General features: G+C 38.4%; 1 protein-coding gene across 5 annotated transcripts in view; it reads right to left on the reverse strand.

The window, feature by feature from the left end:
• Positions 1-1,896: 1,896 nt before the first annotated feature.
• The window catches only part of PIK3R1 (phosphoinositide-3-kinase regulatory subunit 1), a 64,019-nt gene continuing 39,025 nt past the window's right edge, over positions 1,897-26,890 (reverse strand). For 3 of the 5 annotated variants that reach the window (XM_065047420.1, XM_065047419.1, XM_065047421.1), the window contains 12 exons: positions 24,500-24,631; positions 23,426-23,627; positions 23,149-23,228; positions 12,919-13,021; positions 12,142-12,240; positions 11,837-12,017; positions 11,234-11,359; positions 10,067-10,209; positions 9,622-9,798; positions 9,441-9,509; positions 6,943-7,113; positions 1,897-6,483 (listed from right to left, as the gene is read on the reverse strand). In XM_065047420.1, the coding sequence (XP_064903492.1) occupies positions 6,294-6,483; positions 6,943-7,113; positions 9,441-9,509; positions 9,622-9,798; positions 10,067-10,209; positions 11,234-11,359; positions 11,837-12,017; positions 12,142-12,240; positions 12,919-13,021; positions 23,149-23,228; positions 23,426-23,627; positions 24,500-24,631 (1,673 nt within the window). In that variant the 3' untranslated portion in view covers positions 1,897-6,293. Of the gene's footprint in view, positions 6,484-6,942; positions 7,114-9,440; positions 9,510-9,621; positions 9,799-10,066; positions 10,210-11,233; positions 11,360-11,836; positions 12,018-12,141; positions 12,241-12,918; positions 13,022-14,410; positions 15,268-16,598; positions 16,964-23,148; positions 23,229-23,425; positions 23,628-24,499; positions 24,632-26,890 lie in introns of those variants that run through there. The other 2 variants (XM_005505954.4, XM_021292174.2) reach the window with 2 other exon arrangements.

The following is a 26,890-nucleotide window of genomic DNA, read 5'->3' on the forward strand; positions in this document are numbered from 1 at the left end:
ATAATTATCTGAATTAACTATATTCATGTCTAGTTTTGTCAACGATATTTGCTCAAAGACGTGACGGGAGGTTTCAGATCCTTTTGTGTGCTACCTGCTAAATTTTTCTCCTGTCAATATTTGCACATGTTTAAATCAGTAGCCTAAACTCCTTCTTTTTTAGTATGCAACGGTAATTTCTTCATAAGCGCAGTGCAACAGGAGGTGTCCTTGCAATGCCAGTCTGCCAGAAAACGTGGCCTGTCGCAGCCACAGATAAAAACCTGATTTTTCAAAGAATTATCAGGACGTTTCTGCTTGTCTGGTTGCCCTTCAGAGGTTAAAGTGCTGGTCCCTGCAAAGATTATCCAAAATTTGAACAGTGGCTGATCAATTGATACCTGTTTGCCCAGAAGCTCCCAATGGAGTTTCTATTTTTGGCAGTCTATTTATTTGAGGACATAGGTCCTCAGACAGGTTTAAAAAAAGAGAACTCTGTCCTCAGCAGCGCTCCCACAGTTCACGTTTTCTGGTATTTTGGAGGTGACAGGGAAGGCCTAGTGCCTTTTGTACAGCCCATGTCTGACGGGAAGCGTGTCTGACTCCGTTCTCCCGCAAGCCGTCTTGCAGGGAAATACAAACTCCCTAATTTTACCCTTCTTTCCAGCCAGGGGCCCTGTCAGGAAAGTTTGCCATTTCCTCAGTTTCCACCGTCTAAACCAGGACACCCGTGGGGTGTCAGGCCCCTGGGGTAAGTGTTGGGTGTATCATAAACGCAATAATCCCCAAAGGGTCGCTCTGTGAAGAAGAGGGCTGCTGCCCATGGTGTAAGGGAGGGTTGCAGTGAAATCTGCCAGTCTGTAGATTTCTGCAGTTCGTGGTCAGCCGGTCATAACTTCTCCCAATAGCTGATGATGGACAATACATGACTCGTGACCTGGCTGACCTTATTTTCAGATGTTGAGCTCTGTGGCAGCAGCTGAGTTTGTGTTGCTTAACATTGGCTCAGGGGGCAGGAACGAGATAAACTCAGTGTCTGTTTCAGAAGAACCAGCTTACTTAAAAAAATAGCAACAAGTACATTCATTGGAGACCTAGCCCCACTTTCTACTAAGTGGGCTAAAAGTATAATAGCCGTTAATCTGTGCTTCTTATAACATCTAAGGGCCAGTGAAAATCGTGTGAATATTTATAATTATTCCAAGCCTGTCCTGAGTACCTCAGTTAGGGGTTATTATGTGACTGTGAGCAAAATGTGGGCAGATTTTGCAATGGAAACATTTAACAGAATGTGAATAGGAAAGTGTCTCTGCTTCCAGAGCGGCTGTCTGACTTCCCCAGTGGACCTCGCCTGGGGCAAGATATGGATGGGCCTGAAGAAGTCGGATACCACACACCAATAACAAGGGGAAGGAACCAGTGCTTCGAATTGCTCTTACCCCAGCCTGACCCAACCCCGCTTCCTCCCTCTTCTTTATTCTCTCATGGTTTTTCACAATCAGATGCAGCCATGAAACTGGTCAACGACTTCTAGCTACAAAGGCAGACAGGCTGGCTTCATGGACATCAGTGACAGAACTCCCACTCATTTCAGAACCAGAACTTCACCTGCAGTGTGAAAGGTGTATCACAGATCACGAATACTGTACTGCTTTTGCAAGCGCATGACATGAGCAGAACTGTCGTTTTTGCTACGTTTGACATGAGACTGTTTTGGAGCTACTCAACTACTCTCTCTATCCACTTCAATACACAGAATGGCTGTGAGTCTGCTGAAATTATTTGCTCCCTAGTTCCCTCTAATAATATGAGCACCTGGGTCTCGTTTCAAAGTAGGCCACATATAGACAGGAAGAGCCAGCCGAGAATTCTGGCAGACAGACATCTCAGTCCTTACTGAAGCCTCAACAACCAAAATGCAGTTTCAAAACAACCTTTATTCTGCTTGAAGACTTATTACAATTTTTAAAGCAACTTAAAAACAAGACACAGCTCCATCAACTCTATAGCTTGAACAAAATTTCAAGGAGGCATGATTCCATTGTTGCCTTGTAAAGGCAATTTACAAACCACTTTACCCTCCACCTCCTCAAACACCATTTTTAAACAAACTAATCTTAATGTTTTAAAGACATTTAACAGAACAGAGCTTTATTTTTAAAAACAAGAATAAAAAAAATAGCAGCATCTTGGGCAGCTAATGCAGTCTCATTAGGACAAGTGCAATGTAACATTACCAACTCCCACAGTCCAGTTTAGTCTTCAACTGCAGTAAATACAACATAATTCTATGTAAAATGTTGCATTTTGTAACCTTGTCCCATGGGAGGCATTGTGCTTTGAGCTGCCCATTTCTAAAAGTGACCCTGGAAAAAAATAATAGCAGGATTCACTTTCCCAACTTAATACCATGCATAGCAAAAGCACTGTGTGAAAATCAGCAGAAGTTATCCCCATTAGAAGCATCTGAATGTTTTTCCAAGCATTATTATTTCATTGCCAATTACAAGACAAAGCCATTTCTTCACTACAGAACAGTTGACATCAAATAGAAAATCTGAAGATTTGGTTTTAGATTGCTTGACAAGATTTCTTAGCTAACTGAACCATACAGACAATTTTTTTTTTTAAGGTTTTTTTTTTTTAGTTTTTTTTTTAAAAAAAGAAAGAAAATATCCAACAACACAGAAACTCAGTTTTCTACCTGTATTTGGAAACATGCTGCACCCACAAAGGTCTAGTGTGCACGTGTATGTGTTTTTAAACAAAGTTAATGATACTGCTTACTGAATTAAGCAAGATGATCATGTTGGGAGGAAACGCAGCTATACTGGGATCTATTCATACATAAACACACAAGTGTCCACACATATGCACAGATACACATCCCCAAACCTGAAAATTTAAACTTAAGGAAATCAGAAACTCCTAATTTTGCTTGTGGGTTCTGTGTTATGTCCCATGCCTTTCAAGGGCCTTGCGGAAGTGCTGCTGCAGTGCAGCATAACCCAGGGATTTAAAGTAAAACAAAAATTTCACAAAAGCAAAGAACATAACAAAAATCCCACCCTTCAATTGTATTAGATGGAAAAACTACATAATGAAAGAAATACAGAAAAGCACTGTGTTCTTGAGTTATATCCATGTGCTTTTTTTCTACGTATATTAGCCTGTTCGAGATCAAATCAAAACTGGAGTGAACAATATGGTACATTAAGGACAAACAACTCTGCAGTGAATAAGGCCTTGTCCTAGGGCTCTGTGCATTAAGGAGGGAGGGAAATGCAGAGGACACACAATATGTAAGTACCAAAGAACACCCACTGGAGCCAATTTGAGGGCGTAAGTGACCCTTGCAAATTGCACACACCCTGTGCAGGCAGAATGTCCCCTCAGGAAGCCCTACGCACTCATCTGCACAACATAGCGCTTTCTCCTCACCGTTGCTCGTTCAAGAAAAGCAAGTGCCAAATTTGCACACACACTACTTTTTTTCTCTGCTACAACTACAGACGAAGACAAGATGACAGCATGACAGGGACAAATGATGTCCCATACAGGGCTGGGCACGCCAAGGACAAGGCCCACTGACAGAGCAGAGGTTTTCTTAACACGAGGAAAATTAGATCCAAATGCCTTTAACTATGATAAAATTTCTTAACAAATGCTACGTGAAACAACAATTCAGATTACATATATTTTGCTTATAGAAAAAAAAATACAATTTTACTCTTAAAATATTTAACATTTAAAAATGAATATATGTCCAAAGAATATCTTGGATTGCTACAAGTGTTAAATTGTTGTATACTGAACTGATTTGTAACATCAAGCCTGGTAAAGTAACTGGCAAGCTAGGGTAATTGTTGGTGCTTTTCACAGCAAAGGCCAGTTATTAGTAAACCAAATGTACATGGTGCTACAGGCCTGAAAAATAGTGTGGAATGAGGAAGGGAAAGTAACGATGACTAAACTTCTATTCAGAGAAAATATTCTGAATAATTTTGTAAGTGGTAACTATCCCAAAACATTAATGTTGGTTGAATCCTGTTTCCTGATATAAATTCTAGTAAGAAAATACATCTACAGGAAATCACAGACAACACATCAAATAGAAGAGCACAACATTAAAATAAAATCAAAAGCCTTACAGCCTCAGAAATGAATGAATAATGTAAAAATTAAAAGATAATATAAAAAGCATGGGAGACTGGTAAATTTATTATTATTTCCAATAGCTTAGTAAGCACTGCATACTTTGTATTAAAACACGTGTGTCTCTACAACAGAGCTATTATGATAGAACTCCATGGGTCTTACTCTTTCGATTGTGTCTGCAACACCCTTTAATAGTAAAGAGTCTTGCCTTTGCATCTTGGTTAAGAATTAATTCATATTAATTCACTTAAGTCAAAACTTTTCCAAGATTTCTCTGAACTTCATTACTTTATCATTTTGCAACGTGTGAATTTCCTCAGTGGTCAGGACAATAAATAACCATTGCAAATCACCCACAGTGAATTGTCCCAGAATTACTAATAAGTTTGCTCTAGTGAGATCCATGTATCTGTTTCCTTTAACAAAACAGAGTTCCGTAAGTCTCTGGTGCCTGAAATTACTGAAGTGTTCACTTTGATATTGCCTCAGCCTACAAACTTACGAAAATAAATCCAAAATGTTAAATATGATAAACTAATCATTTTCAAAACAGACATTTTCCATCTTAATTAGCTCTATGTTGTATCCAAACATTCTCAGTAAAGGTGACAGCTTTTTTTCACAATACTAATACAGAAAACAGACTTATGCAACAGATTAGAGAAACTTCCTTCATATGAAATGAAAATACCTTTACATGCTCACAAGAATTCTGCCACAGTAGGTCAAGAAGAAATTTATTTACTATAAAGAATGGAGTCATTCTGAAATCCAAACTATCTATATCCCCATAGACAAATTTCCTGTTTTGAAATAACTATCAGAGAAAGATACACAAGTTTTTGTCTTTCAAATACAAAGACAATAATGATAGAAGTTCAAAATGCTTCAAGAAGCAAACGTAGCGTAGTACCGTATTCTAAAGATATCTCTGAAACAATATTGTTGGACTCAGTGATATTTTGTAATGTTCATACATTTCTTATTGAATAAAGCAGCTTTGAAGCTTATCAGGCACTGCCCAACAAAATATTTAGTCAAAAAAAATTACAAACTTTTAAAACTTCGAGCTAGTAGCTCAATATTCTATACAAAGAAAACTGTAAAATCTTTCATAGTTTTAATTCTGAAGCCAACTCTTGCGGGCTTCCTGTACAATTAAAAAAAACCCAACAAAAAACAACAACAAAACAACCAACAACCAAACAACAAAATGAATAACAAAAAATAATCATCAGGAAAAATATTTTCAGGCAAAAGAATGAAAGGAAGAATAAAGAAGACAAGGAAATATGAAAGAAAAACAAGCTTAACCTGTAGATATGCTTGAGAGAAGATTACGGCCTAAAGAAAATTCAGCATTGCATAGCACAGTCTAAGAGTTCAGCTTTCGGCAAACAGAAAAGGGAAAAGAGAAGCAGTTTGGTATTGGTAATTTCCATCAATGATAGTTAAGTCATCCAATACTATGTACATTATTATATACTGTATGCCATTGAAAGTCCTGTTTTCTTCAGTCTTAAATATATTCTCAAAACAGGATTTTTAAACGTCTAAACAAAACACTTCCTGGCACTTTGCTATCACAATTACTCTGACCAACATACTGTCACTGAAGTCCTTTTAAAGTGTCCCTTAGAAATGAAAGTGCCGTTCTGCTACATATCATTCACCAGAAACCAAAAAATCCACAATGCTGTGTGTCTGGATCCACTGAGTGCAGCAACACCAAATCCAAGCCAGGTTGTGACCACAAAATTCCAATAACCGAATGACAAAGACCTCTTACACCTTGTGTCCGGAGAATCCAATGTTCTAGCTGGTAAAGCTTCAGAAGTGGTCGTAAACAAGCACCATGGTTAAAGGCCTCTATGTCCCTGCAGGGAGATCAGGTTAGGATTTCTCTCTCTTGTGTTTTTCTTTTCTTAAAGAAAAAAAGCACTTCAGATCAGAAACATATGTTCACAGCTTCATACTGTGATCTCTCCCACTGCAGTTGTAAAGGAAAGCTCTAGTCCCATCTGAAGACAGATAGCTTTGATACTGCAGCTCAAATTCTTGAGTAAGGCTGAAAGGAGCCTTCTCTCTCCAGAGGCCTCAATGTTGTCAAATCTTTTCTTTAGAAAAAAACCAAACAGCCCAGAGTATTAAGATCTTCATCGCCTCTGCTGTGCATATACTGGGTAGGCTAGTGTGACATTGAGAGAGTCATTGTGCTGCACGAGTGATGTGTGTTGATAATGTAGCACCAGTTCTTTGAGTGAGTTGTACAAGTTATATGGCTCTGCAAATCCATACCCAGTGGGCGTTTTGTTTATCACACAGTGCTTTACTTCTCCATCCACCCTAAAGAGGAAGAAGAAAAACACAACCATTTTTTAGTTGTTCAGTACAGTGAAGTTAAGCTACAAAATACAGTATTGGCAATAAATCTTAAGATGCTAGTCACTACATAGAATTCCTGACTTCTGTGGTGGCATAATGCTAAAAGCCTAGGTTTAACCCAAAATCCCAGATGTTGTGTTAGCTTAGGGAGGCAGTAAATAGGCAAGACTTAGCAGCTGCACATAAAGGAATGCATCCATGCTTTGGTTTCCCTACTGCGTGAGGCTCATCTGCGAGAATGATACAGGTTTGAACTCTGTAGGAAACAGAGCAGCGATAAGGATGACCTCAGGACTTGCTGGTCTGCTTCCAAGCACAAAGTTCCAGTGGGATCCACACATATCTAAGTGTCTTATCTGCCCCAGCTCAAGGTAGGTGTCTCAAATGTTGTTTACATCATTCACTAATAATGGTACGTACACAACAGAGCAGGCATAGCAGCCTTGTTTGCTGCTCTCCCGAACAAGGAATGTCCCATCTCGCTTTCCCCGCAGCAGATTTTCAGCTTGGCTTCTATTGATATTTCCCACATTCCATGTTCTCTCATCATGATGGGGCAAGTCCTCATCATCTTCTACCATTGAGTATTGGCTGTTGAGACAGGACAAAATGTGTGTTTGTGAAACAAACAGCAGAGCAAAATCCATGAATTTTGTAGTCCTGATTTCATATTACTTGGGAAAAAAACATAAGTAGTTGTTAGTAGGATGCCTCCCTGGTAAAACTAGGGCTGTCAACCATGTAATATTGCACCATTTAAACCACCTAATAAAAATGTAAGTTCTGGTTCTTGTTTCTTTTAAAAACACTCATGTAAACCTGAAAAAGGATATAAAAGGATACTGCATTATCTTTCAGAATCTGCTGCAAAGTACTTGAGTACTTCTACCATTGCTCACTGTTTTGGTAAATAGCAAACCCAAAGAAATCAATATCCTCTGAGTCAGCTTCATTTCCAAAGATCAGAACCCTTGGTCAGCAGTGAAAAATCATGCAATGTATCAAGTACAGCTGCTGCTTGGGAAAGCTATGAGCTGTTGTATAGGTAGACAGATTATTTATAGGGCAGATGGGTTTGTGGAAAGAGTGGAATAGTAGAGTGCTCTCTCTCTCCTTATGAACACAGTATTACAACAACATATAACATAGGCCCTTCTCTACCAGAACAAGCACTACCTGATTCAGTTATATAGAACCCTCTGAGCTAAAGCCCACCATGAAAGAAGATGCCTCTAGTTCACCTGTGTGGACACCACTTTGATATTCTGCAGTTCCAGAGCCCCCCACTCCCCCAGCAGCCTGCACTGGTGGGCGCTGCCTCTCCCGCTCAGCTTGCAATCAGTCTGTGCTTGGCTAATGTATTTATTCTCTCTGCAACAACCTTTTGATCAGTTTTCCCTGGTATAAGAAAACAATTTCCCACTCATCCACAGTTCTGCCTTTCTGAAGGCTCTCAAAGCAGTCTACAGAAATCAGCACTCTCACATGGATTTCAACTTTTCAGAAAGAAGAAGGGTTCTTTTGTTTCAGACAACACCTCTCTAGGTCTCTTACAACATCATGCTTCATCCTGTATGATATTCAAATGCATTCAGCAATGGCTCTATTTTCAACCAGCACCTGGAGAAAGTGATTCCTGTTTTTCCTGCTGCTCTTTATATTGATTTTTTCCACATTACAACCTCTTTTTCTAAAGTCATATTCTGAAAGTTTAATGTTTCAGCAGAAACCCGAACACTTATCAGACTCACTGGCAAGGAGAGCCACAGAGCGAGAGAAAAGGAAGATTTTCTTTAAACAGTTTCACTTACTACTTTGATGCTACATTAAAACTACGGCCTGGCATTATTTTTTGTTTGATGTTTAAGAGATGGGAGTACCACTGGAAACAGGTGTCTATGTATTCTCTATGATACCACCTTTGAGCTGTGCGTTAAAACATGGATGCCATTTTTATCCCCCGCTTCTACCAGTGCAGCCACAGCAGAGATGCACAATTCGCAGCACAACAGCAGGGGACTCAATAAACCAAGTGAAATTAAAATAGATGCGGACAAGGCTAGAATGTAAATCCGCAAAACAGTTGTTGTCAGTCTGCTGCTTTTGCTATATGTTCAGCCAGACAGTGCAAAAGGTGTGCACAGGAAACTACACAGGCAGAAAATGTTGATAAAAATATTGCTCAGACAACTTTGTTTCTGTATCTGTTCATTCTTCACTGTTACTACACTTTTGGTATTATTTTTGTGGCTTGCTTTAGTTTTAATTTGATCTACATTCACACCATCCAGGTGCTTTTTGCTTTTTTTCCCCAGGAATTAAGTGGAATGTACACATTAACCAAGCCCCTGTGAGAAACAATAGTAAGCTGAAATGACAGAAATGACAGAATACCATCCTGCCATTTCCCAGAAAAATTAACCAGACCACAAAACCAGAGAAGGACCACTCTTCAGCATATACAATTTGATCATTTCCAATAACAGCAAAGTGATACACTGATGTGGGTACCACCACACTAGATAGCACCATAGTACCGATGCCTGAAATTTGGAAAAATCCTGCCCATGCCTAAAAGACCTTCTGAACACTTTATCCATCTATATGGTATCTCTATCAGATACTAACACCTTATGATCTTCATTTCGCTGGTAAGAATAGAGACACTGGTTAAATTCCAGTGCTTTGCTAGAGTAACTTGATTTTGCACTTCCCTGAATAATGCTGAGCAGGGGGTGAGACAGAGTCCTTTTTAATACTTGAATGATGTAGGATGCCACGTGTTAACAGTGCACATCGTTACCGGAGAGCTAGGCTTGAGATTTCCTCTGTGTGATACAGGAATTAAATATCCTTTATCTCGCTTTGGCGTAAGACGATTTGAAATACCCGATATATTTAAATCTTTTAATACTCACTCTTCTGTATTTTCATTTCCAAGCCACTCATTTAGCTTCTTTTGTCGAACACCTTTTTGAGTCAGCCACCTGGACAATAATTGCAAATAAAATGAATTGTTAGTCACAGAAGTTGTATACCAATTAAAAAAAAACCCAAACAAAATCATATAAAAAATTGTTAATTCATAATGATACTCACATCAAGTACTGGTCTCTTGTCTTCCTCAGCTGTATGAGGTCTGGCTTAATGCTGTTCATACGCTTGTCTATCTCTCTATATTCAGCTGCTTGCTTCTTCAAATCTTCTTCTAATCTACGCCTGCTGTCCACAATTTCACTTATTCGGGACTTCAGTTTTTCATAGTTGTGCATAATTCTGAATGGAATAATGCAGCAGGTTACACTCTGTTGATGTCTTATTCATCATTTTATAATCTGCTATTTAGTGGTGTAGACACTTAAGACAACAGATTATTTTTCTAGATGCATTTTGCCAGTTCATATCTACCCCATTTAAGGCTTGCTTTGCTTACAACAGAACAACTCTAAGTTTGCCATCATGCTTTAGTTTTAGGCAGATCTATACTTGGCATTGTTTCTTTCTTCAAAATCATACAATTTAAAACGTAAATACAAATACTGACCTTTGTATTTCTTTTTCATTTCCTTCTCGTTTGAATTTTTCAATGTATTCCTTACTGTATCTTTCTTGTGTCTGGCACTGCTCTTCAAATATTTTTATTGTTTCATTAAATGCTTCAATAGCTGTTCTTTTCATTTGAATTTCCTGAAAATAAAATAATTGTTATTACAGTTGTTATCAGACAGAGAGGATGATTTATTGCCTTGTGTCACAAAACCACTTCAGTATATTGTAACAGAACACTGCAATATCCCTTTACCAGAACACATTCTGTTTGCAGAGCCTTACAACAGAGAGAACAGGCCTGTGCTAAATTTTGCTGAGATGAGGCTTTCCATGATGAGGTCTTCCAAGAAAGATAAACTGCTAGACAAAAAGCTACCTACAATCTTTCTTTTGTATAAACAAGTTTTATTTGTGATTATTAGAGCCTTATGGCAATGCACTTTGGCCATTGTACCAACTAATGTCCTCAGAGGCACATCTGCCTTTCTGAAATAAAAGTGTAAGATATTGGCCGGGACAGATCTCGAGTGGTCAGTCATCTATCTGGTCCATCCTCCCGCCCCTATATTGCTAGTCAACAGGTAAGTGTTTTAAGTTATTAGTTCAAGTTGCCTGCATGTTTCCACCTGTCTTCGATTATTTTTAGGCATATTTCCTGCACATTTTCAGAGGCAGTCTTGATTTTAGGTCCGTAAAACAGCACTAATTTGCTGGCACTTCAAGACTTGGCTACTAATTATTCCCTGCACTGTATCTACACACATCTTCTCTCTACCCTGCATGTATTAAATCAGACCCTTCAAAAACTAGTAAGAAAATACAATACTTCCCTGCAAATACGTTTTGAAAACTGCAACTCAGCTTGATGAGGTCTGTGTACAAAGGTGTTGGTAAATCAAGGTATTTCTGTGCTTGCTTTGGAAGCAGGTCAGACTTGGGCAAAGGGTGGGTTTGGTTACAGGTGACGACTGCTCAAACATGAGTAAGGGATTCTACCATCCTGAACAAGTACATCAGATATGCTTTCTCTTTTGGGCAATGGTGGTGGTGGAGGAGGTGGTGGAGGGGGAGGAGGATGAAGATGGCAGTATGAACTTACAATAATATTCTTCTAAATCTACAGAAGCCTTCCCCACTCCCTCTGGTTTCAAATCTAGCTCACCTGAGATGTTCTTGTGTAGTCTTCATAAAGCCTGTCATACTCTCGGCTTTTTTCTTGGAACTGGGTATTATATTCGTGTAATTTCTTTCCCACTGCTTCAATGCTATCCTCCTTTACAACTTGATCCTGGAATGATGAGCAGAAGGAAAGATATTCCGTGAAGAAGCAATTACATTGCACAGATTCTCAGCATAAAACTGCTTAAAAACGCCTAGATAATTACATGGTAAATGTGACGGCTCTTTCACCAATATGGAAAGATAATACACTATATGCATAATATGCAAATGAGATATTAATGACAAAAAGCAAATTTTGCATTGAAACTGTTCAGCTTTATATTGAAAATGTTCTATTTCATAAATAATGAGTGGGATATCTATTAATGTAAGTTTATTTCTTAATAATGTATCTGCAGTATTTAAAGTTTTAATTATTTATATGCAAACTGTGGAGTTGTTGTTAAACAAAAATATCCATTTTTATACCCACTTTGTTTTTTCAAATATTAACAGAGTTGAAGTTCTTCATGATACATGACTCCCCAGTCAGCAGAAATTTCTCTGTATTTAAGTGAAACACAAAGAATATAGACCAAATTACCTGCTGGTACTTAGATACTGGATACAGCAATTTTACATCCAATTTAGGATTATACTGGGCTAGAGATTCATTCCGGTAGTGGTTTATTAGCTCGACCACAGAGTTGAAAGTTAATGGGTCAGAAAAGCCATATTTTCCATCACGATGAAATATTTTGATTAATTTGTTATTTCCTCCTTTCCTGAAAATAAAGTTTGTTGAAAAGTTAGGCATACATCACATACTATTTCCTAAAGAACACTGTATTTTAAATGCAGTATTGCATTTTCTGTCAAGTATTAGAGACCTAGCACAACTAATCTCACCTTAATGTAAGTGTGTAGTCCCCATGCATTTTGGTTGAAGCATCTCGTACCAAAAATGTACCATCAGCAGTGTCTCGAAGCTTCTCATTTACTTCTTCTCTAAAATGAAAGCAAAAGTAACCAATCATTTCAGCTACCTCTCACTCATTTATTCTCTCACTGTTCTCTAAATTCTTCTGTTTTAAAGTAAGTTTTTTTTATAAGCCTTCTTGATGTCTATATTAATAAATAAGTTATTTAATAGCTTATTTAACATTGCTGGAGAACAACTGTGAAATAAAAATGGTATACCTTATGTCCTCTCACTGCTGGACAAAATTATATTAATGCAAAGGTCTTTCTGCTTGTTCATACAAGCCTGCACAATTGGAGCAGCCAGTGCTTGTCTACTGTACCTATATATAGTACAGTTAAAAATGTTGCTAATATATGGCACTTGTCTGGCTTGTTAACTATTGTGCCAACAGTTGACGTTCTGGATGAAAGATAAGAAGAAAATACTTATTTCTTGGTGGTGTCCTTTCATGACAGCATTTCCTATAGCTGTCTTAAAGTAACAGAACAATAATTTCACATACTATGTTCTAACTGACTGCCAGTAACTTTTTAGTCACGTTTGGAATAAAACCAACTGCAACATGTTTGTGGTGGAAAATATCCTAAAAATGGCTCTTAGAACCCTAATTTTTCTATACTTAAGCATAATACATGTACACAGAATAGCACAGCAAGAACATAAAGCCAGATATTAGAAATAGATGTTTTGAGCTGATTTACCTTGAGATATCTCCCCAGTACCATTCAGCATCTTGTAATGACATGTTGTTATTCATGCCGTTGTTAGTTACAGTATTAGGTTTCGGTGGCTTAGGAGGCAGTGCTGCAGATGAAAGGAAAAAAAAAAAAGTTGATTATAACTCATTGAAAATCTGACCATATCTTCCTTGAAATTATACATTACTACATGAATAAGGGGGAAAAAAAAAAAGAATAGTTACAAAATAGAGTTTTTCATCACTAACAGTCTTAAAAGACATTGAAGGAATCAAGACATTTTACTGGAAACAATATAATTCAACAAGATGTACTGTTTCAAAAAAGTATGTTACTTTTGCAACAATATATTTTAAGCAAAATATAAGACCATGCTCATCTCCTCCCCCTCTGAAGAGGGCATTTCAGGAAAAAAAGATAAAAGAAGTTTTGGTTTTACCTTCTTCCACTATCTTCAGGTGAATATAAATAATAAAACATGTACATTTTTTTCCTCCTGTGCAACGATCTTAGAGGAATGTTGCTGCTTCCTCACCTAGAAGCTGAGTAATAAAAGCTGCAAATCCACAGCAATACAGTGTATTTTAAGAAGAAGAAAAATTGGGTTTTTGTGATCCTCAGCATTCTGTGTGATGATTTGCCAAAAGAACACTTTAAGAAACCCATCTGTGACCCAAATATGCCTTGTGTTAATCTTAGTATTCTACAGAATAAATTGTGTTCCAAATGCCAGGACTGATTAAAAACCACATCCCTCTTTTCTCAATGTCAAAGCTACATATGTACACCAGTGGGTGCCGGAGAAGATACTGCAGCACTCCTGACTTAGTAGCAAGGGGGACTACATTGGAATCAGGATTAAAAATCAACCCAGCTCTTTTAGTTCTTCAGTAAGCACATCATTCCTTATGAACATCTCTGTCCTGTATATTACGTCTGGCTACAAAAGATGATGTTTTTAAAGTTGCAATTAATATCAAGACAGCATAATATTTTTAGATTATATGAAAAAATGATGCAATATCAGGTATTCAATTAGTTTGCCAGATTTTAAAATCTGCTTTTCCTTACACAATCCAAAACAATGATATGTAATCACTGCTTCAGGCAATAAAAGTGTTACTACAGCATCTCCGTTTAGTCACAGTGTGAAACAGAGACAGCAAAAATAACAATAAAAGAAATACAAAAATTTTATGATATAACATCAGAACTAGAACTACATCTGACAGAATAAAATCAAAACAGAAACAGGTCAATTCAGTAAAAATTCGATTAAGTAAGCAGACAGGTATTTCTACAAGTTATGATTCTAATTACTATAATCATGCACTAAACCACAATTTAATTCTAATTTATGAAAAAAAAAGAAAAAAGAAAACTATTTGTATCAATGACAAAGTAAAGAAATGCTACATATCCACTAAGAATTTTTCAGCAGCTATTGTAAAGACCAAAATGAATTAAGTCTTCCATAATAAGACTGCAGTTTTACCTGGTGGATCCATTTCTATGTAAAACATCAAGTCTGTGCCACAATTTATATCTGTCTTAGGATATTCTATATCCAGTTCTTCCATATTCCAAACAGTATTGTACATTTGTATGAGTTTCACTGAGTAAGCTCAGATACAAGAAAAGAGTCAGGCTCTCTTTGTAATGGTGTCTTGGAATTCATTTTAAAACCTATAAGGGGCTGCACTGTAACCTATTACATCATAATCCTCAGCCAATCATGTCAAAATAATGTCACCAGACCACTCCTGTTTCATCATTTTGTTCTACATTAATCTTAAAAAAAAAAATAAAAATCAGTTTCGGAAAGCATCTGCATTTAGCAGAACTGCAATGTAAAGCTGGTACTGCAAACAAAAGGGGCGAGCGGGCTGCGCTCACCCACCTGCCCGGCTGGTTCTCCTGACCGAGCAGCGTGGTACAGTCCAGCCTGGCAGGATGACAAAAGGCTGATGTGCTGCAGCACGTAGCTCCTGCACACAGGCGCACACAGCACACAGGGCAGCTCCCCCTGGAACGAGGCCGGTCGCATCTCAGTTGCGCTCTCCTGCGCGGGTGCCTCAAGTTTACCACGCAAAAAGCTCCAAAAGGCTTCTGGACCTACTGTACAGACTAAAGATGCGAAAGGCAAAGGAGAAAGGCTCTGTGTGTGTGTGTATTTATGTCTGTGTGTGTGTGTGTATCCTTTACGCACCCACATTACACATGCATACATACATGTCTCCACATTAAGAAATACGGATTATGTTTTTAAGCTGTACAGATTCATATTGTTTTAATGGACACACAAGTCTGACACACTTGACTTTATTATACAAATGGTGCTTAATGCAGAGACATCTCCCCCCCCAAAATCATTTTGTAATAAAATACAGTTCCAATCAACCTAGATTAAATCATTAAAAAAAAAAGAAAAAAAAAAAAAAAAATTTACATTCAGCAGACTTGCCCAAACCATGGGAGAAATTTAAAACTGAACATCTTGAAAACTGATTTCGCTGAACATAAAAGGCCAGTCTGTCAGGATACAATGAGATTTAATCTGCCTTTTCACTACTCTGTTCTCATTGAGATATTTATCAAGTTAACTGTTTTTAAAAGCAACGGACCCTTGCCAGTGTCTCCTTCCTCACTTTATGTCATCAGTATCCTTCTACCATTTAGAAATATTCCTTCTTAACTCCCCCCCATTTCTCACTGTAACTCTCTCAGACCTCTTAGAAGAAACATGGACAGAACAGACAATTAATTCCAGAGTAGAATGCTCTGTAAAGCAATGTGAATGCTTTATGCTCGCTACAATCTATGGAGGCAGAAAACCAGATACCAAAAATAACCACAACAAAGAGTAGCTGTAGCAACTATCTGTGCCTACATCATAAGAAATCCTGGTGTGGCTGAAATGTGCTCTATCTCACAAATACTCATTAAAAAAAATTAATACCATTTATATCCTTCCCAAATATTTCACACATATCTACCCCTGCTCTGTGCCCCTCAGCAACTTACCCCTTTTAGACAAGCATTAACATACAAGAACATGTCTGGAGTACTAACAGCTACCAAAAAAAAGTGCATGCTAGTTTGCTTTATACGTTAACAAGCTTAAATTCATTCTGAAGTAGACTCTCCCCTCCCTGTTTAGGTAAACATACTCCAAAGATTCCTTCCATTTCCAAAATGAAATAGGATACTTAAAATCATCCCAGACACAAGTCCAAACACTGAACTTGGTGGTTTAGCCCACCTGCTACCCAAACAGTTGAGTTGCCAAGGTAATTATTTAAATTAGGTTATAAAGATTTCCTATAAAGACTACATTGCTGCATTGAAGTCTCACGTGGGATCAGTAAGATCTTTTTATTCAATTGAATAAGGGCTGTCAGGAAAAATTACTTCTCCAGGGTTTCACTGGTAGCCAAATTTCGGACTGCCCACACGTGTATAATCAGGTTAGCGCTCAGCTCAGACCAGCCTAGCTTGCAGGCAAGAAAAGACAGCCGGCAGATGGGCGATTCCTCATTCCCAGTATGACCCAGAGAGGTGCTGAGGCACCCGACTTTCACTCACGTATCTCAAGACCATTGAAAGCTCTACCTGGTAATCAGTTACAGTAATGTACTTCCACGAGGTGAGAGGAAAACACACAGAAATTCAAAATCACTTACTTTGTAAATTATGCATCGCAGATGCTCGCCCTTGTAATACAGCCTGAAAATACAATCCAATAACTTGAAAAAAATAATTGGTTTCCTCTTATTGAAATCTTGCTTAAAAAAATCCCCCAAAAACTCCTTTTACTAGGAAGTTTCTCTGAAGCAATGAAGAAAAAAAAAATTCTGAAAAAGAGATTGCTCTGCTTTCCAACCAATGTTTCATTAAAATCCCTAAAAAAAGCTGTAACATACAGTGAGAAAATCTAAGCCTTCCCTCTCTTCTTAACTGCTTAAAGCTCTGTGCTGTGCAGGAGGTATCCACTTACTCTGGTTCATCATTAAAATGTGAACCTGACTTTAGTACAGTTAAAAAAAAAAAAAAAGAAGAAACCACCACCCTCAGTAGCTTGCACGTCTCTCTCAGATAAAGATCTCAGTTTCATGATTAACTTGGGCAGGTTCAAATATTTGCTGAGCCAAGGATTTCAGGTGGGGGAGGGGGAGCCAGATTCAAAGTAAAAGTTGTCATCAGCTAGCAAGTGGCCAATGCAGGGCTAACTTTCTCATTCTAGCTAAGTAAATGAGAAGACCATTGTAAGAGGCCTTAAAATAGTCTCTGTCACTGGCTGCTGAGTGCAGTATTAAAGCTGAGAAAACTCCATGAACAGCCAAATACAGAAAGTGGCGAACTAACTTACTGCAGAAAAAAGTAGCACCAAAAATCCTTGAGAAGAGATGCATCTCTCAGAGCAGCCCTGAGCAAGCAAACAGTCTGCTCGCAAGCACATAGTCTGCTGACAAGCACAGCATCACCTCCTACACACTCATGCTGGATCACAAATACAGGTGCTGCCTGAGGACCCTTAGCGTGACGCTATGAGGCGTTTTATCCATTTCCTATAAACTGAAAATAGAAGGAAAAATACTTGAGCATATCCATGGTACTTTCCAGCATATCAGGATTGTTTGTCTCTTGGGCAGGCAGGAGGGAAAGGGGACTGTACAGAGAGGGAGCAGTTTAGGTCAAATATATTTTCCTTAGTGTTTGGTGGAGATCTGACTTGCTAAAGCAACAGAGCAGCAACTGAAGAGCCTGCTCCCCTGCTTTGCCTACAGAGGTTAACTTCTTTGCCAGCTTTAGTTCTACAAGGAAATAGATTCAAAGTGAAAGGAGAAGCAGACCACAAGATTAAATTCAGAGAAAAACGAGAAGGGGCTTAATATTTTCCTCCCTCTTGTTGGAAACAGCAAGAACTTCTAGTAGCTGTGTTCCTTGAAATCAGCTTGTGCTCCTTACGGCGGTCAAATGGCACTGAAAAGTTTTTATAAATCAAACACTCCACCTATGCTCCTCCTATGATACAAAATACCGAGCTCACATGTACCTCACAAAAAACCCCATGTATCTGCCGCACATTTTTGATGTTTTACAGTTGATTGACTAGCTTCATCTATAACAGTCCCTCGCTTTTGTTTTAGCTTTTGCCTACATGAACAACTGCCAGTTTTATATTTAATTTAAAGCAGCAGAGACATAAAGGTACAGCTTCTGGCAGTAACCAATATGCCCCCTATTTATTCTTAAAATTACAGAAGGGGTGATAACACTTCTATAGGGGCACCACACAGAAACATATTCTCAAAGGAGAAAAGACAACCCGAACCCAGTTCACTGAATTGTTTATAGTTTTAAAAAAAGCACAGGTAGCCACACAGAGATAAAAGATAAGGCTTTGTTCCTAAGTCAATTTTATTTTTTTTTATTCCAGTGTCTCATGCAAAAATGAGTTCCTAATCATCCTGCAGAAGGGAATCTAGCATCCTGTCCAAAAGCACTACTGGAACACACACACACCTGCATATTCACACAATTGCCCTATCTTGACTTTTTAAATTTAAATTTAAAAACCTTGAGTCATGCCCATTGAATTTATATATTTGTATTTGCAGAAAGTCAGCAGCCTACTATTTTCAGCAGTCATACTCAAAGTGTTCTTCTACCTATACAGCATTTTTTTCCTAAAAATTTATGTACGAAGCAGGAAGAGAACTGATCAGGTCTGACAGGCTCACATGTCTGTGTTACAGATACTTACATACACACACACACCTACATTAATCTTTAAAAAGTCTAATAAGGTCGTACATATTGTTCCAGTTTCGCCAAATACTTTAAATCAGGTATTGGGAAACATAAAGCATAGGCTGCTGGCAAAACCTAAAACAAGAACGCAGCATTTCTAGGTATGGTGATTAACAAACATTCTGCTCTCCGTTAAACTGGGCAGAAAGCCTGATTTTTATTACCTTAGAAGGGGAGCCCTCTGCCGGGTGAGGCACAGACGCGCAACGCCGTCTCCCCGGACGGACGGCAGGGCGAACCGCACCGCCCCCCTGCACGGACCGCAGGACGGTCTGCACTGTCCCCCCGGACGGACCGTCCTCTGATCTCTGCTCTCTCCAGACAGGGCTCGGCACTGCCGACAGTCCAGCCCAGGCCGTGATACGATGCAGGAAAGTCCTGACAAGGGGCAGCGTTCCTACATTTGTTCGTGTCCCCAAGACATGACTGACCGGGCAGTGGGGCGAGCCTGAGCACCACAGCAGTGCAGGGGATCTCTGCGTCTGACCCCAAGGGGAACAGAATCAGCCCAGACACTCCCCTGATCTGGCAGTTATGCTATCATGTTTGATAACATTTTGCGCAGCTAAAAGCTAAAGGTCTGCATCTTGGCAATACTGCCAGGACTGTCACACCATCCCAGTCACATGTAAGGCAGTTCTCATTACTTCAGTCATTCTTACCTATGGCCCTGTGAGGAGTAAAACCTACCTCTTCATGCATAAAACTGCAATATTTTACAGCTTGAGCCATTATTTACAGTGTTATTTACAGGAATAAACAGCCTAGACAAGCAGCTCAGCCTGAGTTAGAGCACAGGCCCTCAGGGGCTTCAGTCTGCCCGCAGGACAGCAGCTCCGTATCGCAGCTCTGCCCCTGCTCCCCTCAGCCCACCTGCCCACCTCACCGCACCCTCCCGCCACATCCCCCTTCACCTTCCTGGGGTAGGACACACCTTAATCTCACACACCCAAAGCCACTGTGTGCTCCTGAACACCTCCCTGTCTCCACCAGTTCCCCCTGAAAATCCTCTGCCAGCTCTCTCATTGTCCACTGTCCTGTGCACAACCTGCATCCCAGCTGCCAGCTCCAAACTCACTGTGCTGCCCCCAGCACACAACAGGCCCCACGGATGGCTCTGGGACCTGCATCCAGGGCAGGTCTCCACTAGATGGGAAAGCCAGGTGCCTTCACTATCCCTGAGAATTAACTGAAAAAAATCCAGTCTTCTATACCTACAAACGTAGCCTGTTTTTTGCATATTTACCTCTAAATGCACACGCACCTTCACAACTCTGTATGATGTGTGAGACATATGCAGCACTGCTAGCTATAATCTGTTACAACTAAGATTTTTTTGTCAGACTGCTTTGAGTAGCATATTTAGAGACATGCTTTTGCTTCTCACTGTAAAATCAGCATTACTCTTCAAATTATGGCCTGTGTGGCTGGTCATCAGGTTAGGTGTTAAAATAAGGTGCTAAATCACCTAGTTTGACCACTAACATCATCTTTTGGCTCTCCTGCTGATAAAGAATGACACGGGAATCATAAAATGGACCTGATTACTACTTTTTCAAAATACCAACCGCTTCTCCAATCTTACTTCTCCTGCAACATTACTTTGTCTTCACCTACTACACACAGAGGCACAACAGGTATTTTAACTTCAATACTTTAACTTTTGTGGAGGGCTAAGCACTATTCTAATTCACAAACTAAAACGCAGTTTGCTGTTGAATACTGTGACAGAGAAAAAAAAAAAAAAAAAATCAGTCCACAGTTGTTCTGTGATTAAAACAATCAAGTAATTGCCTAGGAGTAACTCCTGGTTTTGCATTATGGTGTGCAATGCATCACTCTAGCTATAAGATGTCCAATTAAAGATACCTAAGTTAAGATACTAATTTTACGGCACGTTAAGATATAAGGTTCGATTCCATACTTTCTATTCCTTTGAGGCAAGAAGGATAATTAGTGGGTGATGTGATAAGAAAAAACTCCACAGTTGTGCAAAGATCTCCTCCCTATTCACATCAGTTATCTCCAACACCACATGCAATGTATCTGTGTACTGTGTAAGAAACCACTAAGACTTTATGCACAGCTTTGTTTTAGACATAATGTTTTCATCCAGGCTTAAAAATAACAACAAGAAAAAAGAAAGGAGGAAGCTATCACTGCAGACTGTGAAGAATAAACCTGGCAGCATTGAATTCCCTGTTATGGCTTAGTTGTCATTACATTATTTTCAGCAAGTAAGATTCTTTATGTTTAAAACCTCTTATTTGTCATATAATTGTTCTGAGAATGACAATCTATAATACAATTTTAACAGCGCAGAAGTTATCTTTTGTAAGAATCTTCCTTTTATTACAATGTCTCTAAACAACTTTTATGGAAACTCAAGGCAGTACAAGCGATAATGTTAAAGATGATAATTCTGAAAAATACATCCTAGAGACTTCTATGAGAACTATAAAAAGAGAGCACTTCAAATTATCAGGTCAATGAATGATTTTGGTGTGGAAAACAGACTTGTGTCCTAATCCTGTAAACTTACATAACATTATTCAAGCACTCTACAGGCCTAAGAGCAGAGGCTAGCTAACCATAGACTATGAAGCTTGAAAAATTTTATTTGAAGTTTTTTTCAGCATATTAATAGATGTGCAAATGTTCAACTAAAAAACATTTCACTGCCCAGGGTGGACTTCGAAATGCACAGGGAAGGAATTCTATTTTTGTAACAATAAACTATCGCATTACAAAATACTAATTAACACAGAAGCCATATTGAAAACCAGCAGATCTCAGATTGCAATTATCAATGTAGTGTCAAACCCTATAAATCTCATGGATCCAGTAACACTTCTTCAAGCACCCTAATGATACTCTCAAGATGACTAGACTTGTCCTCATTAGTAGTTCTAGCATCAACACCTTTCACTTTTATACTTTCCTCATATGAAGCAACTCAGGATGATATGCAATCAAGTGATCTCTTAAGTGCAACTTAAGAAACTATCACTTTGAAACTTAAGAAACTCTCACTGTTGACCCTACTTTTGTGACTATCCAATTAATGCCTCTAGTCATATAAATTTATACACTCAAAAGCATTTGCAAGCATATAATTTTTATTAAATGCTACTAGCAAACTCTTTAGAATATTAGAGGATTCAATAATACATTTTGCTTTTTAAGGCTTATAACAGGTGGCAAAGGAAAGACTCCCCGGTTGTTATGAAGCATTAGTAAGAAAAATACACAGTGCTTTTGGAGATGCCCGCTTAATTATTTTGACAAAATTGAACAAAACCAAATAGGTATAAATTAGCTGAAAACAGAAGTACACTAAATGTTAGGGAAAGTTTCCTAAGTAATAAAGCCTGCAAGGTTGAAAAAGCCTTCCAATCACGGCAATAGGAACAAAAAAACCTTAGCTATTGTAAATTAATCCTCATTAGTTGATGAAGTGGATTATACCAAGTGCCCACCTGAAATATGAGAAAGAGTGCTTTTCTGCTGCTGCTTTTCTATTTCTGTGTTCTAGTTCTTCAAACCTTAAGCAGCCCTACAAATTCTACTGCCATGAGCTTTACTTTGTGCTCTGAATAGAGGCGGAAGAGCTGCAGCCTGCCCAGTGTTCTGTTCTCCATTGCCCTATCCTTTGTTCAGATATTCTCTATTTATAAGCTGTAAACTGAATTACTTTAAACTAACATCTAAAGCCCCCGTGCATTAATAATTTCTTTTGCACATATCATTAGCAACTCTGCCTTGCACCTACCAAATACCTGATTTTAAAACTGGGGACTTTTGTATAAACCGGAGGTGGGTTTTACTGTTTGTTAACCAAATTAGATGCTAACTCATAGAATCAGAAGCGTAATCTAATTTTCTTGAATGGGGTTTTAATATTTTCTGCACTGTTTACTGATATTGATAAATAAAAATTTTGAGTCTCTGGAGTAAAAAACCCCGTATGTGTAAATAAAGGGGGAAATGTTACTTTCTTCCAATGATCTCTACGGGGTCTTGCAGTTCTAACAAGATTTGCGCAGGAGTAGAGTGAGAGTCAAATAAAATCTTCCAGAATTCACCACACCACCACCATATATACATTCTATCGGTTTACAGGTCATAAAAATGCCCAAATTCCTATTCGCTGTTTACTGAAGAAGAAATGGAAGTCCTAAAGTTGCATAACTATGGGTACTAAAATGATTTTAATGAAAAAGACAATTTCTTACAAAACAAATGTTGCACACCGCTATAGAACACATGAACAACTTATATTTAGTTCTGTAGTTACGCACTTTTGCATTGAGTTTGATTAAAAAAGAAAACCAACACGCATTTGCTGTCCTTAAGTTGAATTTTTAAATTTAAAAGAAACAATGGTATATAACTTTTAAAATTAAAAGTAGTTTTTACCTGGTACAGGCTGTCTCTCATTCCACTCACTTGTGATTAAAACCTCTAGGATTTTTATGTGCTGTTCAGTATTATCAGAGCTGCAAGAGATGGATTAGACAGTAAGAACTAGGAAAAATGCAAAATTTTACATTAGAATTAGTAAAAAAAAAAAAAGTAAAAACGTACAACAATGCCCTCATCATTAGAAGATCAGAAAATTAATTCATTAAACTTACTTTTGTATATAATTAACACATAGTTACAGTACAAAATATAATAAAGATGACCCACGTACCTTGCTATCTGGAATTTGAAAAGCAGAGGGCTGAAAATTTCAGCCAGAGACCTTGTGTTCAGGAGATTTTTGCTGGAGGCTTGACAAACTCTGAGGAAATGTTTGAGCAAATACTGGAGTGTGAGCCAATACTGGGGAGGTATATTTGGAGATCTGATGAGTTTCTTCAGCAACTGAGCATATTCCTCTGAGCTCTGCACTTCTGCAAGCAAACAGATAAAAGGCTCTTGATATCAGCAAAGAAATATTGAACAAGTAAAATATAACTCCTTTGGAAGCATCAATTTTACAGAAAAAAAAATAAAATTCTGTCCTGCATTAGTGCCGTAAGACTTCTTTCTTCTTTTGCAAAATGTAAAATGCTCAGGGAAGAGTAAAGAACAAGTATTTAAAAGTCAAGTGGAAACAGATATGCATTTTGGTAAAAACCACAATATGTTCAGAGTGTGCTGGTAGAAGTCTGTCTTGTGTTTAGAGTCACACATGATTGGGTAATTCTGAGATGCACTAGATAAGTCTCACAGGTGCTGTTCTAACTTTGAAGGTTACCAGCAACAATATCCTGTCCTGAGATATATAACAGAATACTTGGCCCACATGCTGAAAGCCCATAAGCTATATTTGTTTGAAATTACCACTGTAGATGATGCATCTTACATGCATGTACTTCTCACTTCATAATCTGCAACTTCCAATGTACTGCAGAACACCATGACCTCTACTACATTTACTTTGTCAGCACTGATAAAAAGTTAAAAATTAGCTTTCTGCATACAGATAAGTCCTTGATTTTTCTCCCCAGTTTTTCTGTAGTTATTCTACTTACTAAAATGAGAACTGTGTTATCCTTTGTATTTTCCATTATGTTTACCTAAATAGATAAGTAAATAACGCAGATCTAGATCTGAATTGAAACAGCTGTCATCAAAAGTGGTAAAGGTGTATTTGTTTTCTGAGATGCTGCCAAGTTGTGCAGAATCTTCCCTGTTCTGTGGGTGACAGCTGGATCACTGGATATTCAGAATGCTAATAAAAACTTTTTTGCCTGACATTTGAAATAACGTGATGTCATACCTTGAGCTACAGAAATCATGTCACTGTAAACAGCTGCTGGAATGATGGGATTTGGCAGATCCAGGAGATACCTCTTGAGAGCATCTGATAAAGTGTGCACATCAAACGTCTCTAAATCCAATGAAGAGGCATCTAAAGGGAAAGAGCAACATACTTCTTAGGCATAAGAAACTGGAAAAATATAAAGACTCATGATTTAAGGGCTTTATATCAATCCAAAACTGCTAACTTCGATATGGTTCAAAGAGAAGAACTCTTAAGAAAGACTGTAAGACACCAAGAAGTATCTCTGAGATGAAGACCACACAGTGCTCAACACCATGCCCAAGCCTTTGGCACCTGACGAACTGAACAGCTTCCACAGGTGTGTGTGGCCTTCTGTGATATACAGTGCAGGGCTGAACTCAGAATAACAGTAGTGACGTGCTGCATGTTGGCAACGTTACAGAACATTAGAATATTTTTAACAGGTCTCTCTTTTACCTGTAAGTATTTTGTGTGAGAAATAAGTACTAATCAAGGGTTTGGGAAAATGCAGGTTCTCTACTTGTAGCTACTTCTATTATGACTGGAAGTTTCATTAACAACTTCAGGTTCCAAGCCTGTAAATATTTAAGTGAGTAAATTGAAACAAATATACACATGTAGAACCAGGTGCTTGGTGTTTTCTACAGCTGTTAGAATTTATCCTGTAAAACCTGACATCCTTCCAGGATAGTTATGATTTGGTCTAGTGTTTGGGAAAGTCACATCAAAGACTACTTGTTACCTCCGAAGCAAGGAATATCAGCAGCAAAAATAAAAACAGGAAAATACAGAAAGGCCTACTTAGTGCAAGCAAGATTAGGATTCATCTTAAAATTTGAAACTCTGGCTCAGTGAAGTCCTAAATGTTTACAAAGGTGCATAGAACTTAGAGGTTCAAGAATTTAAAGGTATTAACGCTGACCAACTTTCTAGGCTAGCCAAGTCCCCTGTAAAATAACTCCTAAACCTAGTAGGCCAGTTTCAACCAAATTCATCTGGGAGGCAGAGGAATCAGATTTGTGGTATGTCTACACCTACTGTGAAAAAAGGCTGTCAAAAGCGGGTAGTGAGAAACTTACTGCTGCTCTGCCTCCCTTCTCTTTTACCCAAAGGAAAGCTTGCAGTATGAGCTCAATTCTTACTAGGCACCAAAGAATTTACCTGGTGAAAAAGACACTGTGAACAGCTCAGAAGATAAAAAAACTTGCAGTGTGGATATGAATTCTCCAAGAGCAATTATGTGTCAAACAATCCAACCACAAATCCCTAAGAAATAGTTTTCATTAGTTTTGCTGCTCACAGCGTGTTTTTTTTATTTCATAAGCCAAGTCAAATCCTGGTTCTTTCAGTGTTGAGCCATTCTCTGAAGTATATCTCAAATTATTGTAATGAATACATGAGTAACAATAAACTTGCGGTACTCTGCCACATTTTGGGTGTAATGTCATAAACAGACCTGAACTCTTCCATCTGTCAGGCTGGCCAGATGCAGCTCATCTTTGATTTTGGAGCTAGATAGCACTGTGTTGAAGCTAGCAGGCAGTTAGGCTATTAATAAGAGCATTTTAACCATAAGCAGAACAGCACACTAATGCACTTCACAACTTTGAGACCAAAGCCAACTTTGCTTTCTGAATTAGCACTCTGCTAATTCAAAGAGAGTAGGTGGAGCAGATGAGATCTGTCTGCATCCATGTATCTGGACACCCACTACACCGGCTCTGTCCTGGAAGATTCTGATCCTATCACAAAGAGAACTCAAAGATATACTGAAGGGTAAAGTCCTGTTTTCTTTTGTCAAACCTAATTACATTTTAAATAAGAATACCAGTAAACCACAGTTTCTTGATCTGAGGAGATAGATGAACCTTTCATAAAAGTACATCTCAGTTTAGAGACTTAAAAGGGGATTCAGATAAATTAAGAGATACATTCACATTGTTGCCATAGAAAATCTGGATTTATCTAGACTGAAAAATATCACTACAATACTAAAATTACAGCTTAGGCGGCTAGCACCACATGCATATCTCCTCTTCCTGTTTGCTGCACTCATATACTACTTCACTGCCACCATAATCAGAAGACAGGATGCGCTTTTGATTTGAAGGAACAGACAACTCACAGTATCATCTCTTGTTCATTTTGTTAATATTTCCAATTACTAAAACTGAAGAGAGATAATTCACAGTTTGAGTTTGCCTCCTTTGTCCCTTTGGCAACTTGGCATGTAACCAGTTTCATTTTCTAGCCCTTGTATTTTTGTGTTCTTTTATGCAAGTGGGAGTTCACACCCTACACGGCACCCCAGCTTGCGATGCTGTGGCCAAGCACTCTTCCTACAACAGCTCCTGATCAATCATA

Source organism: Columba livia, chromosome Z, assembly GCF_036013475.1.
Source record: "Columba livia isolate bColLiv1 breed racing homer chromosome Z, bColLiv1.pat.W.v2, whole genome shotgun sequence".
NCBI classification, from domain to species: domain Eukaryota; kingdom Metazoa; phylum Chordata; class Aves; order Columbiformes; family Columbidae; genus Columba; species Columba livia.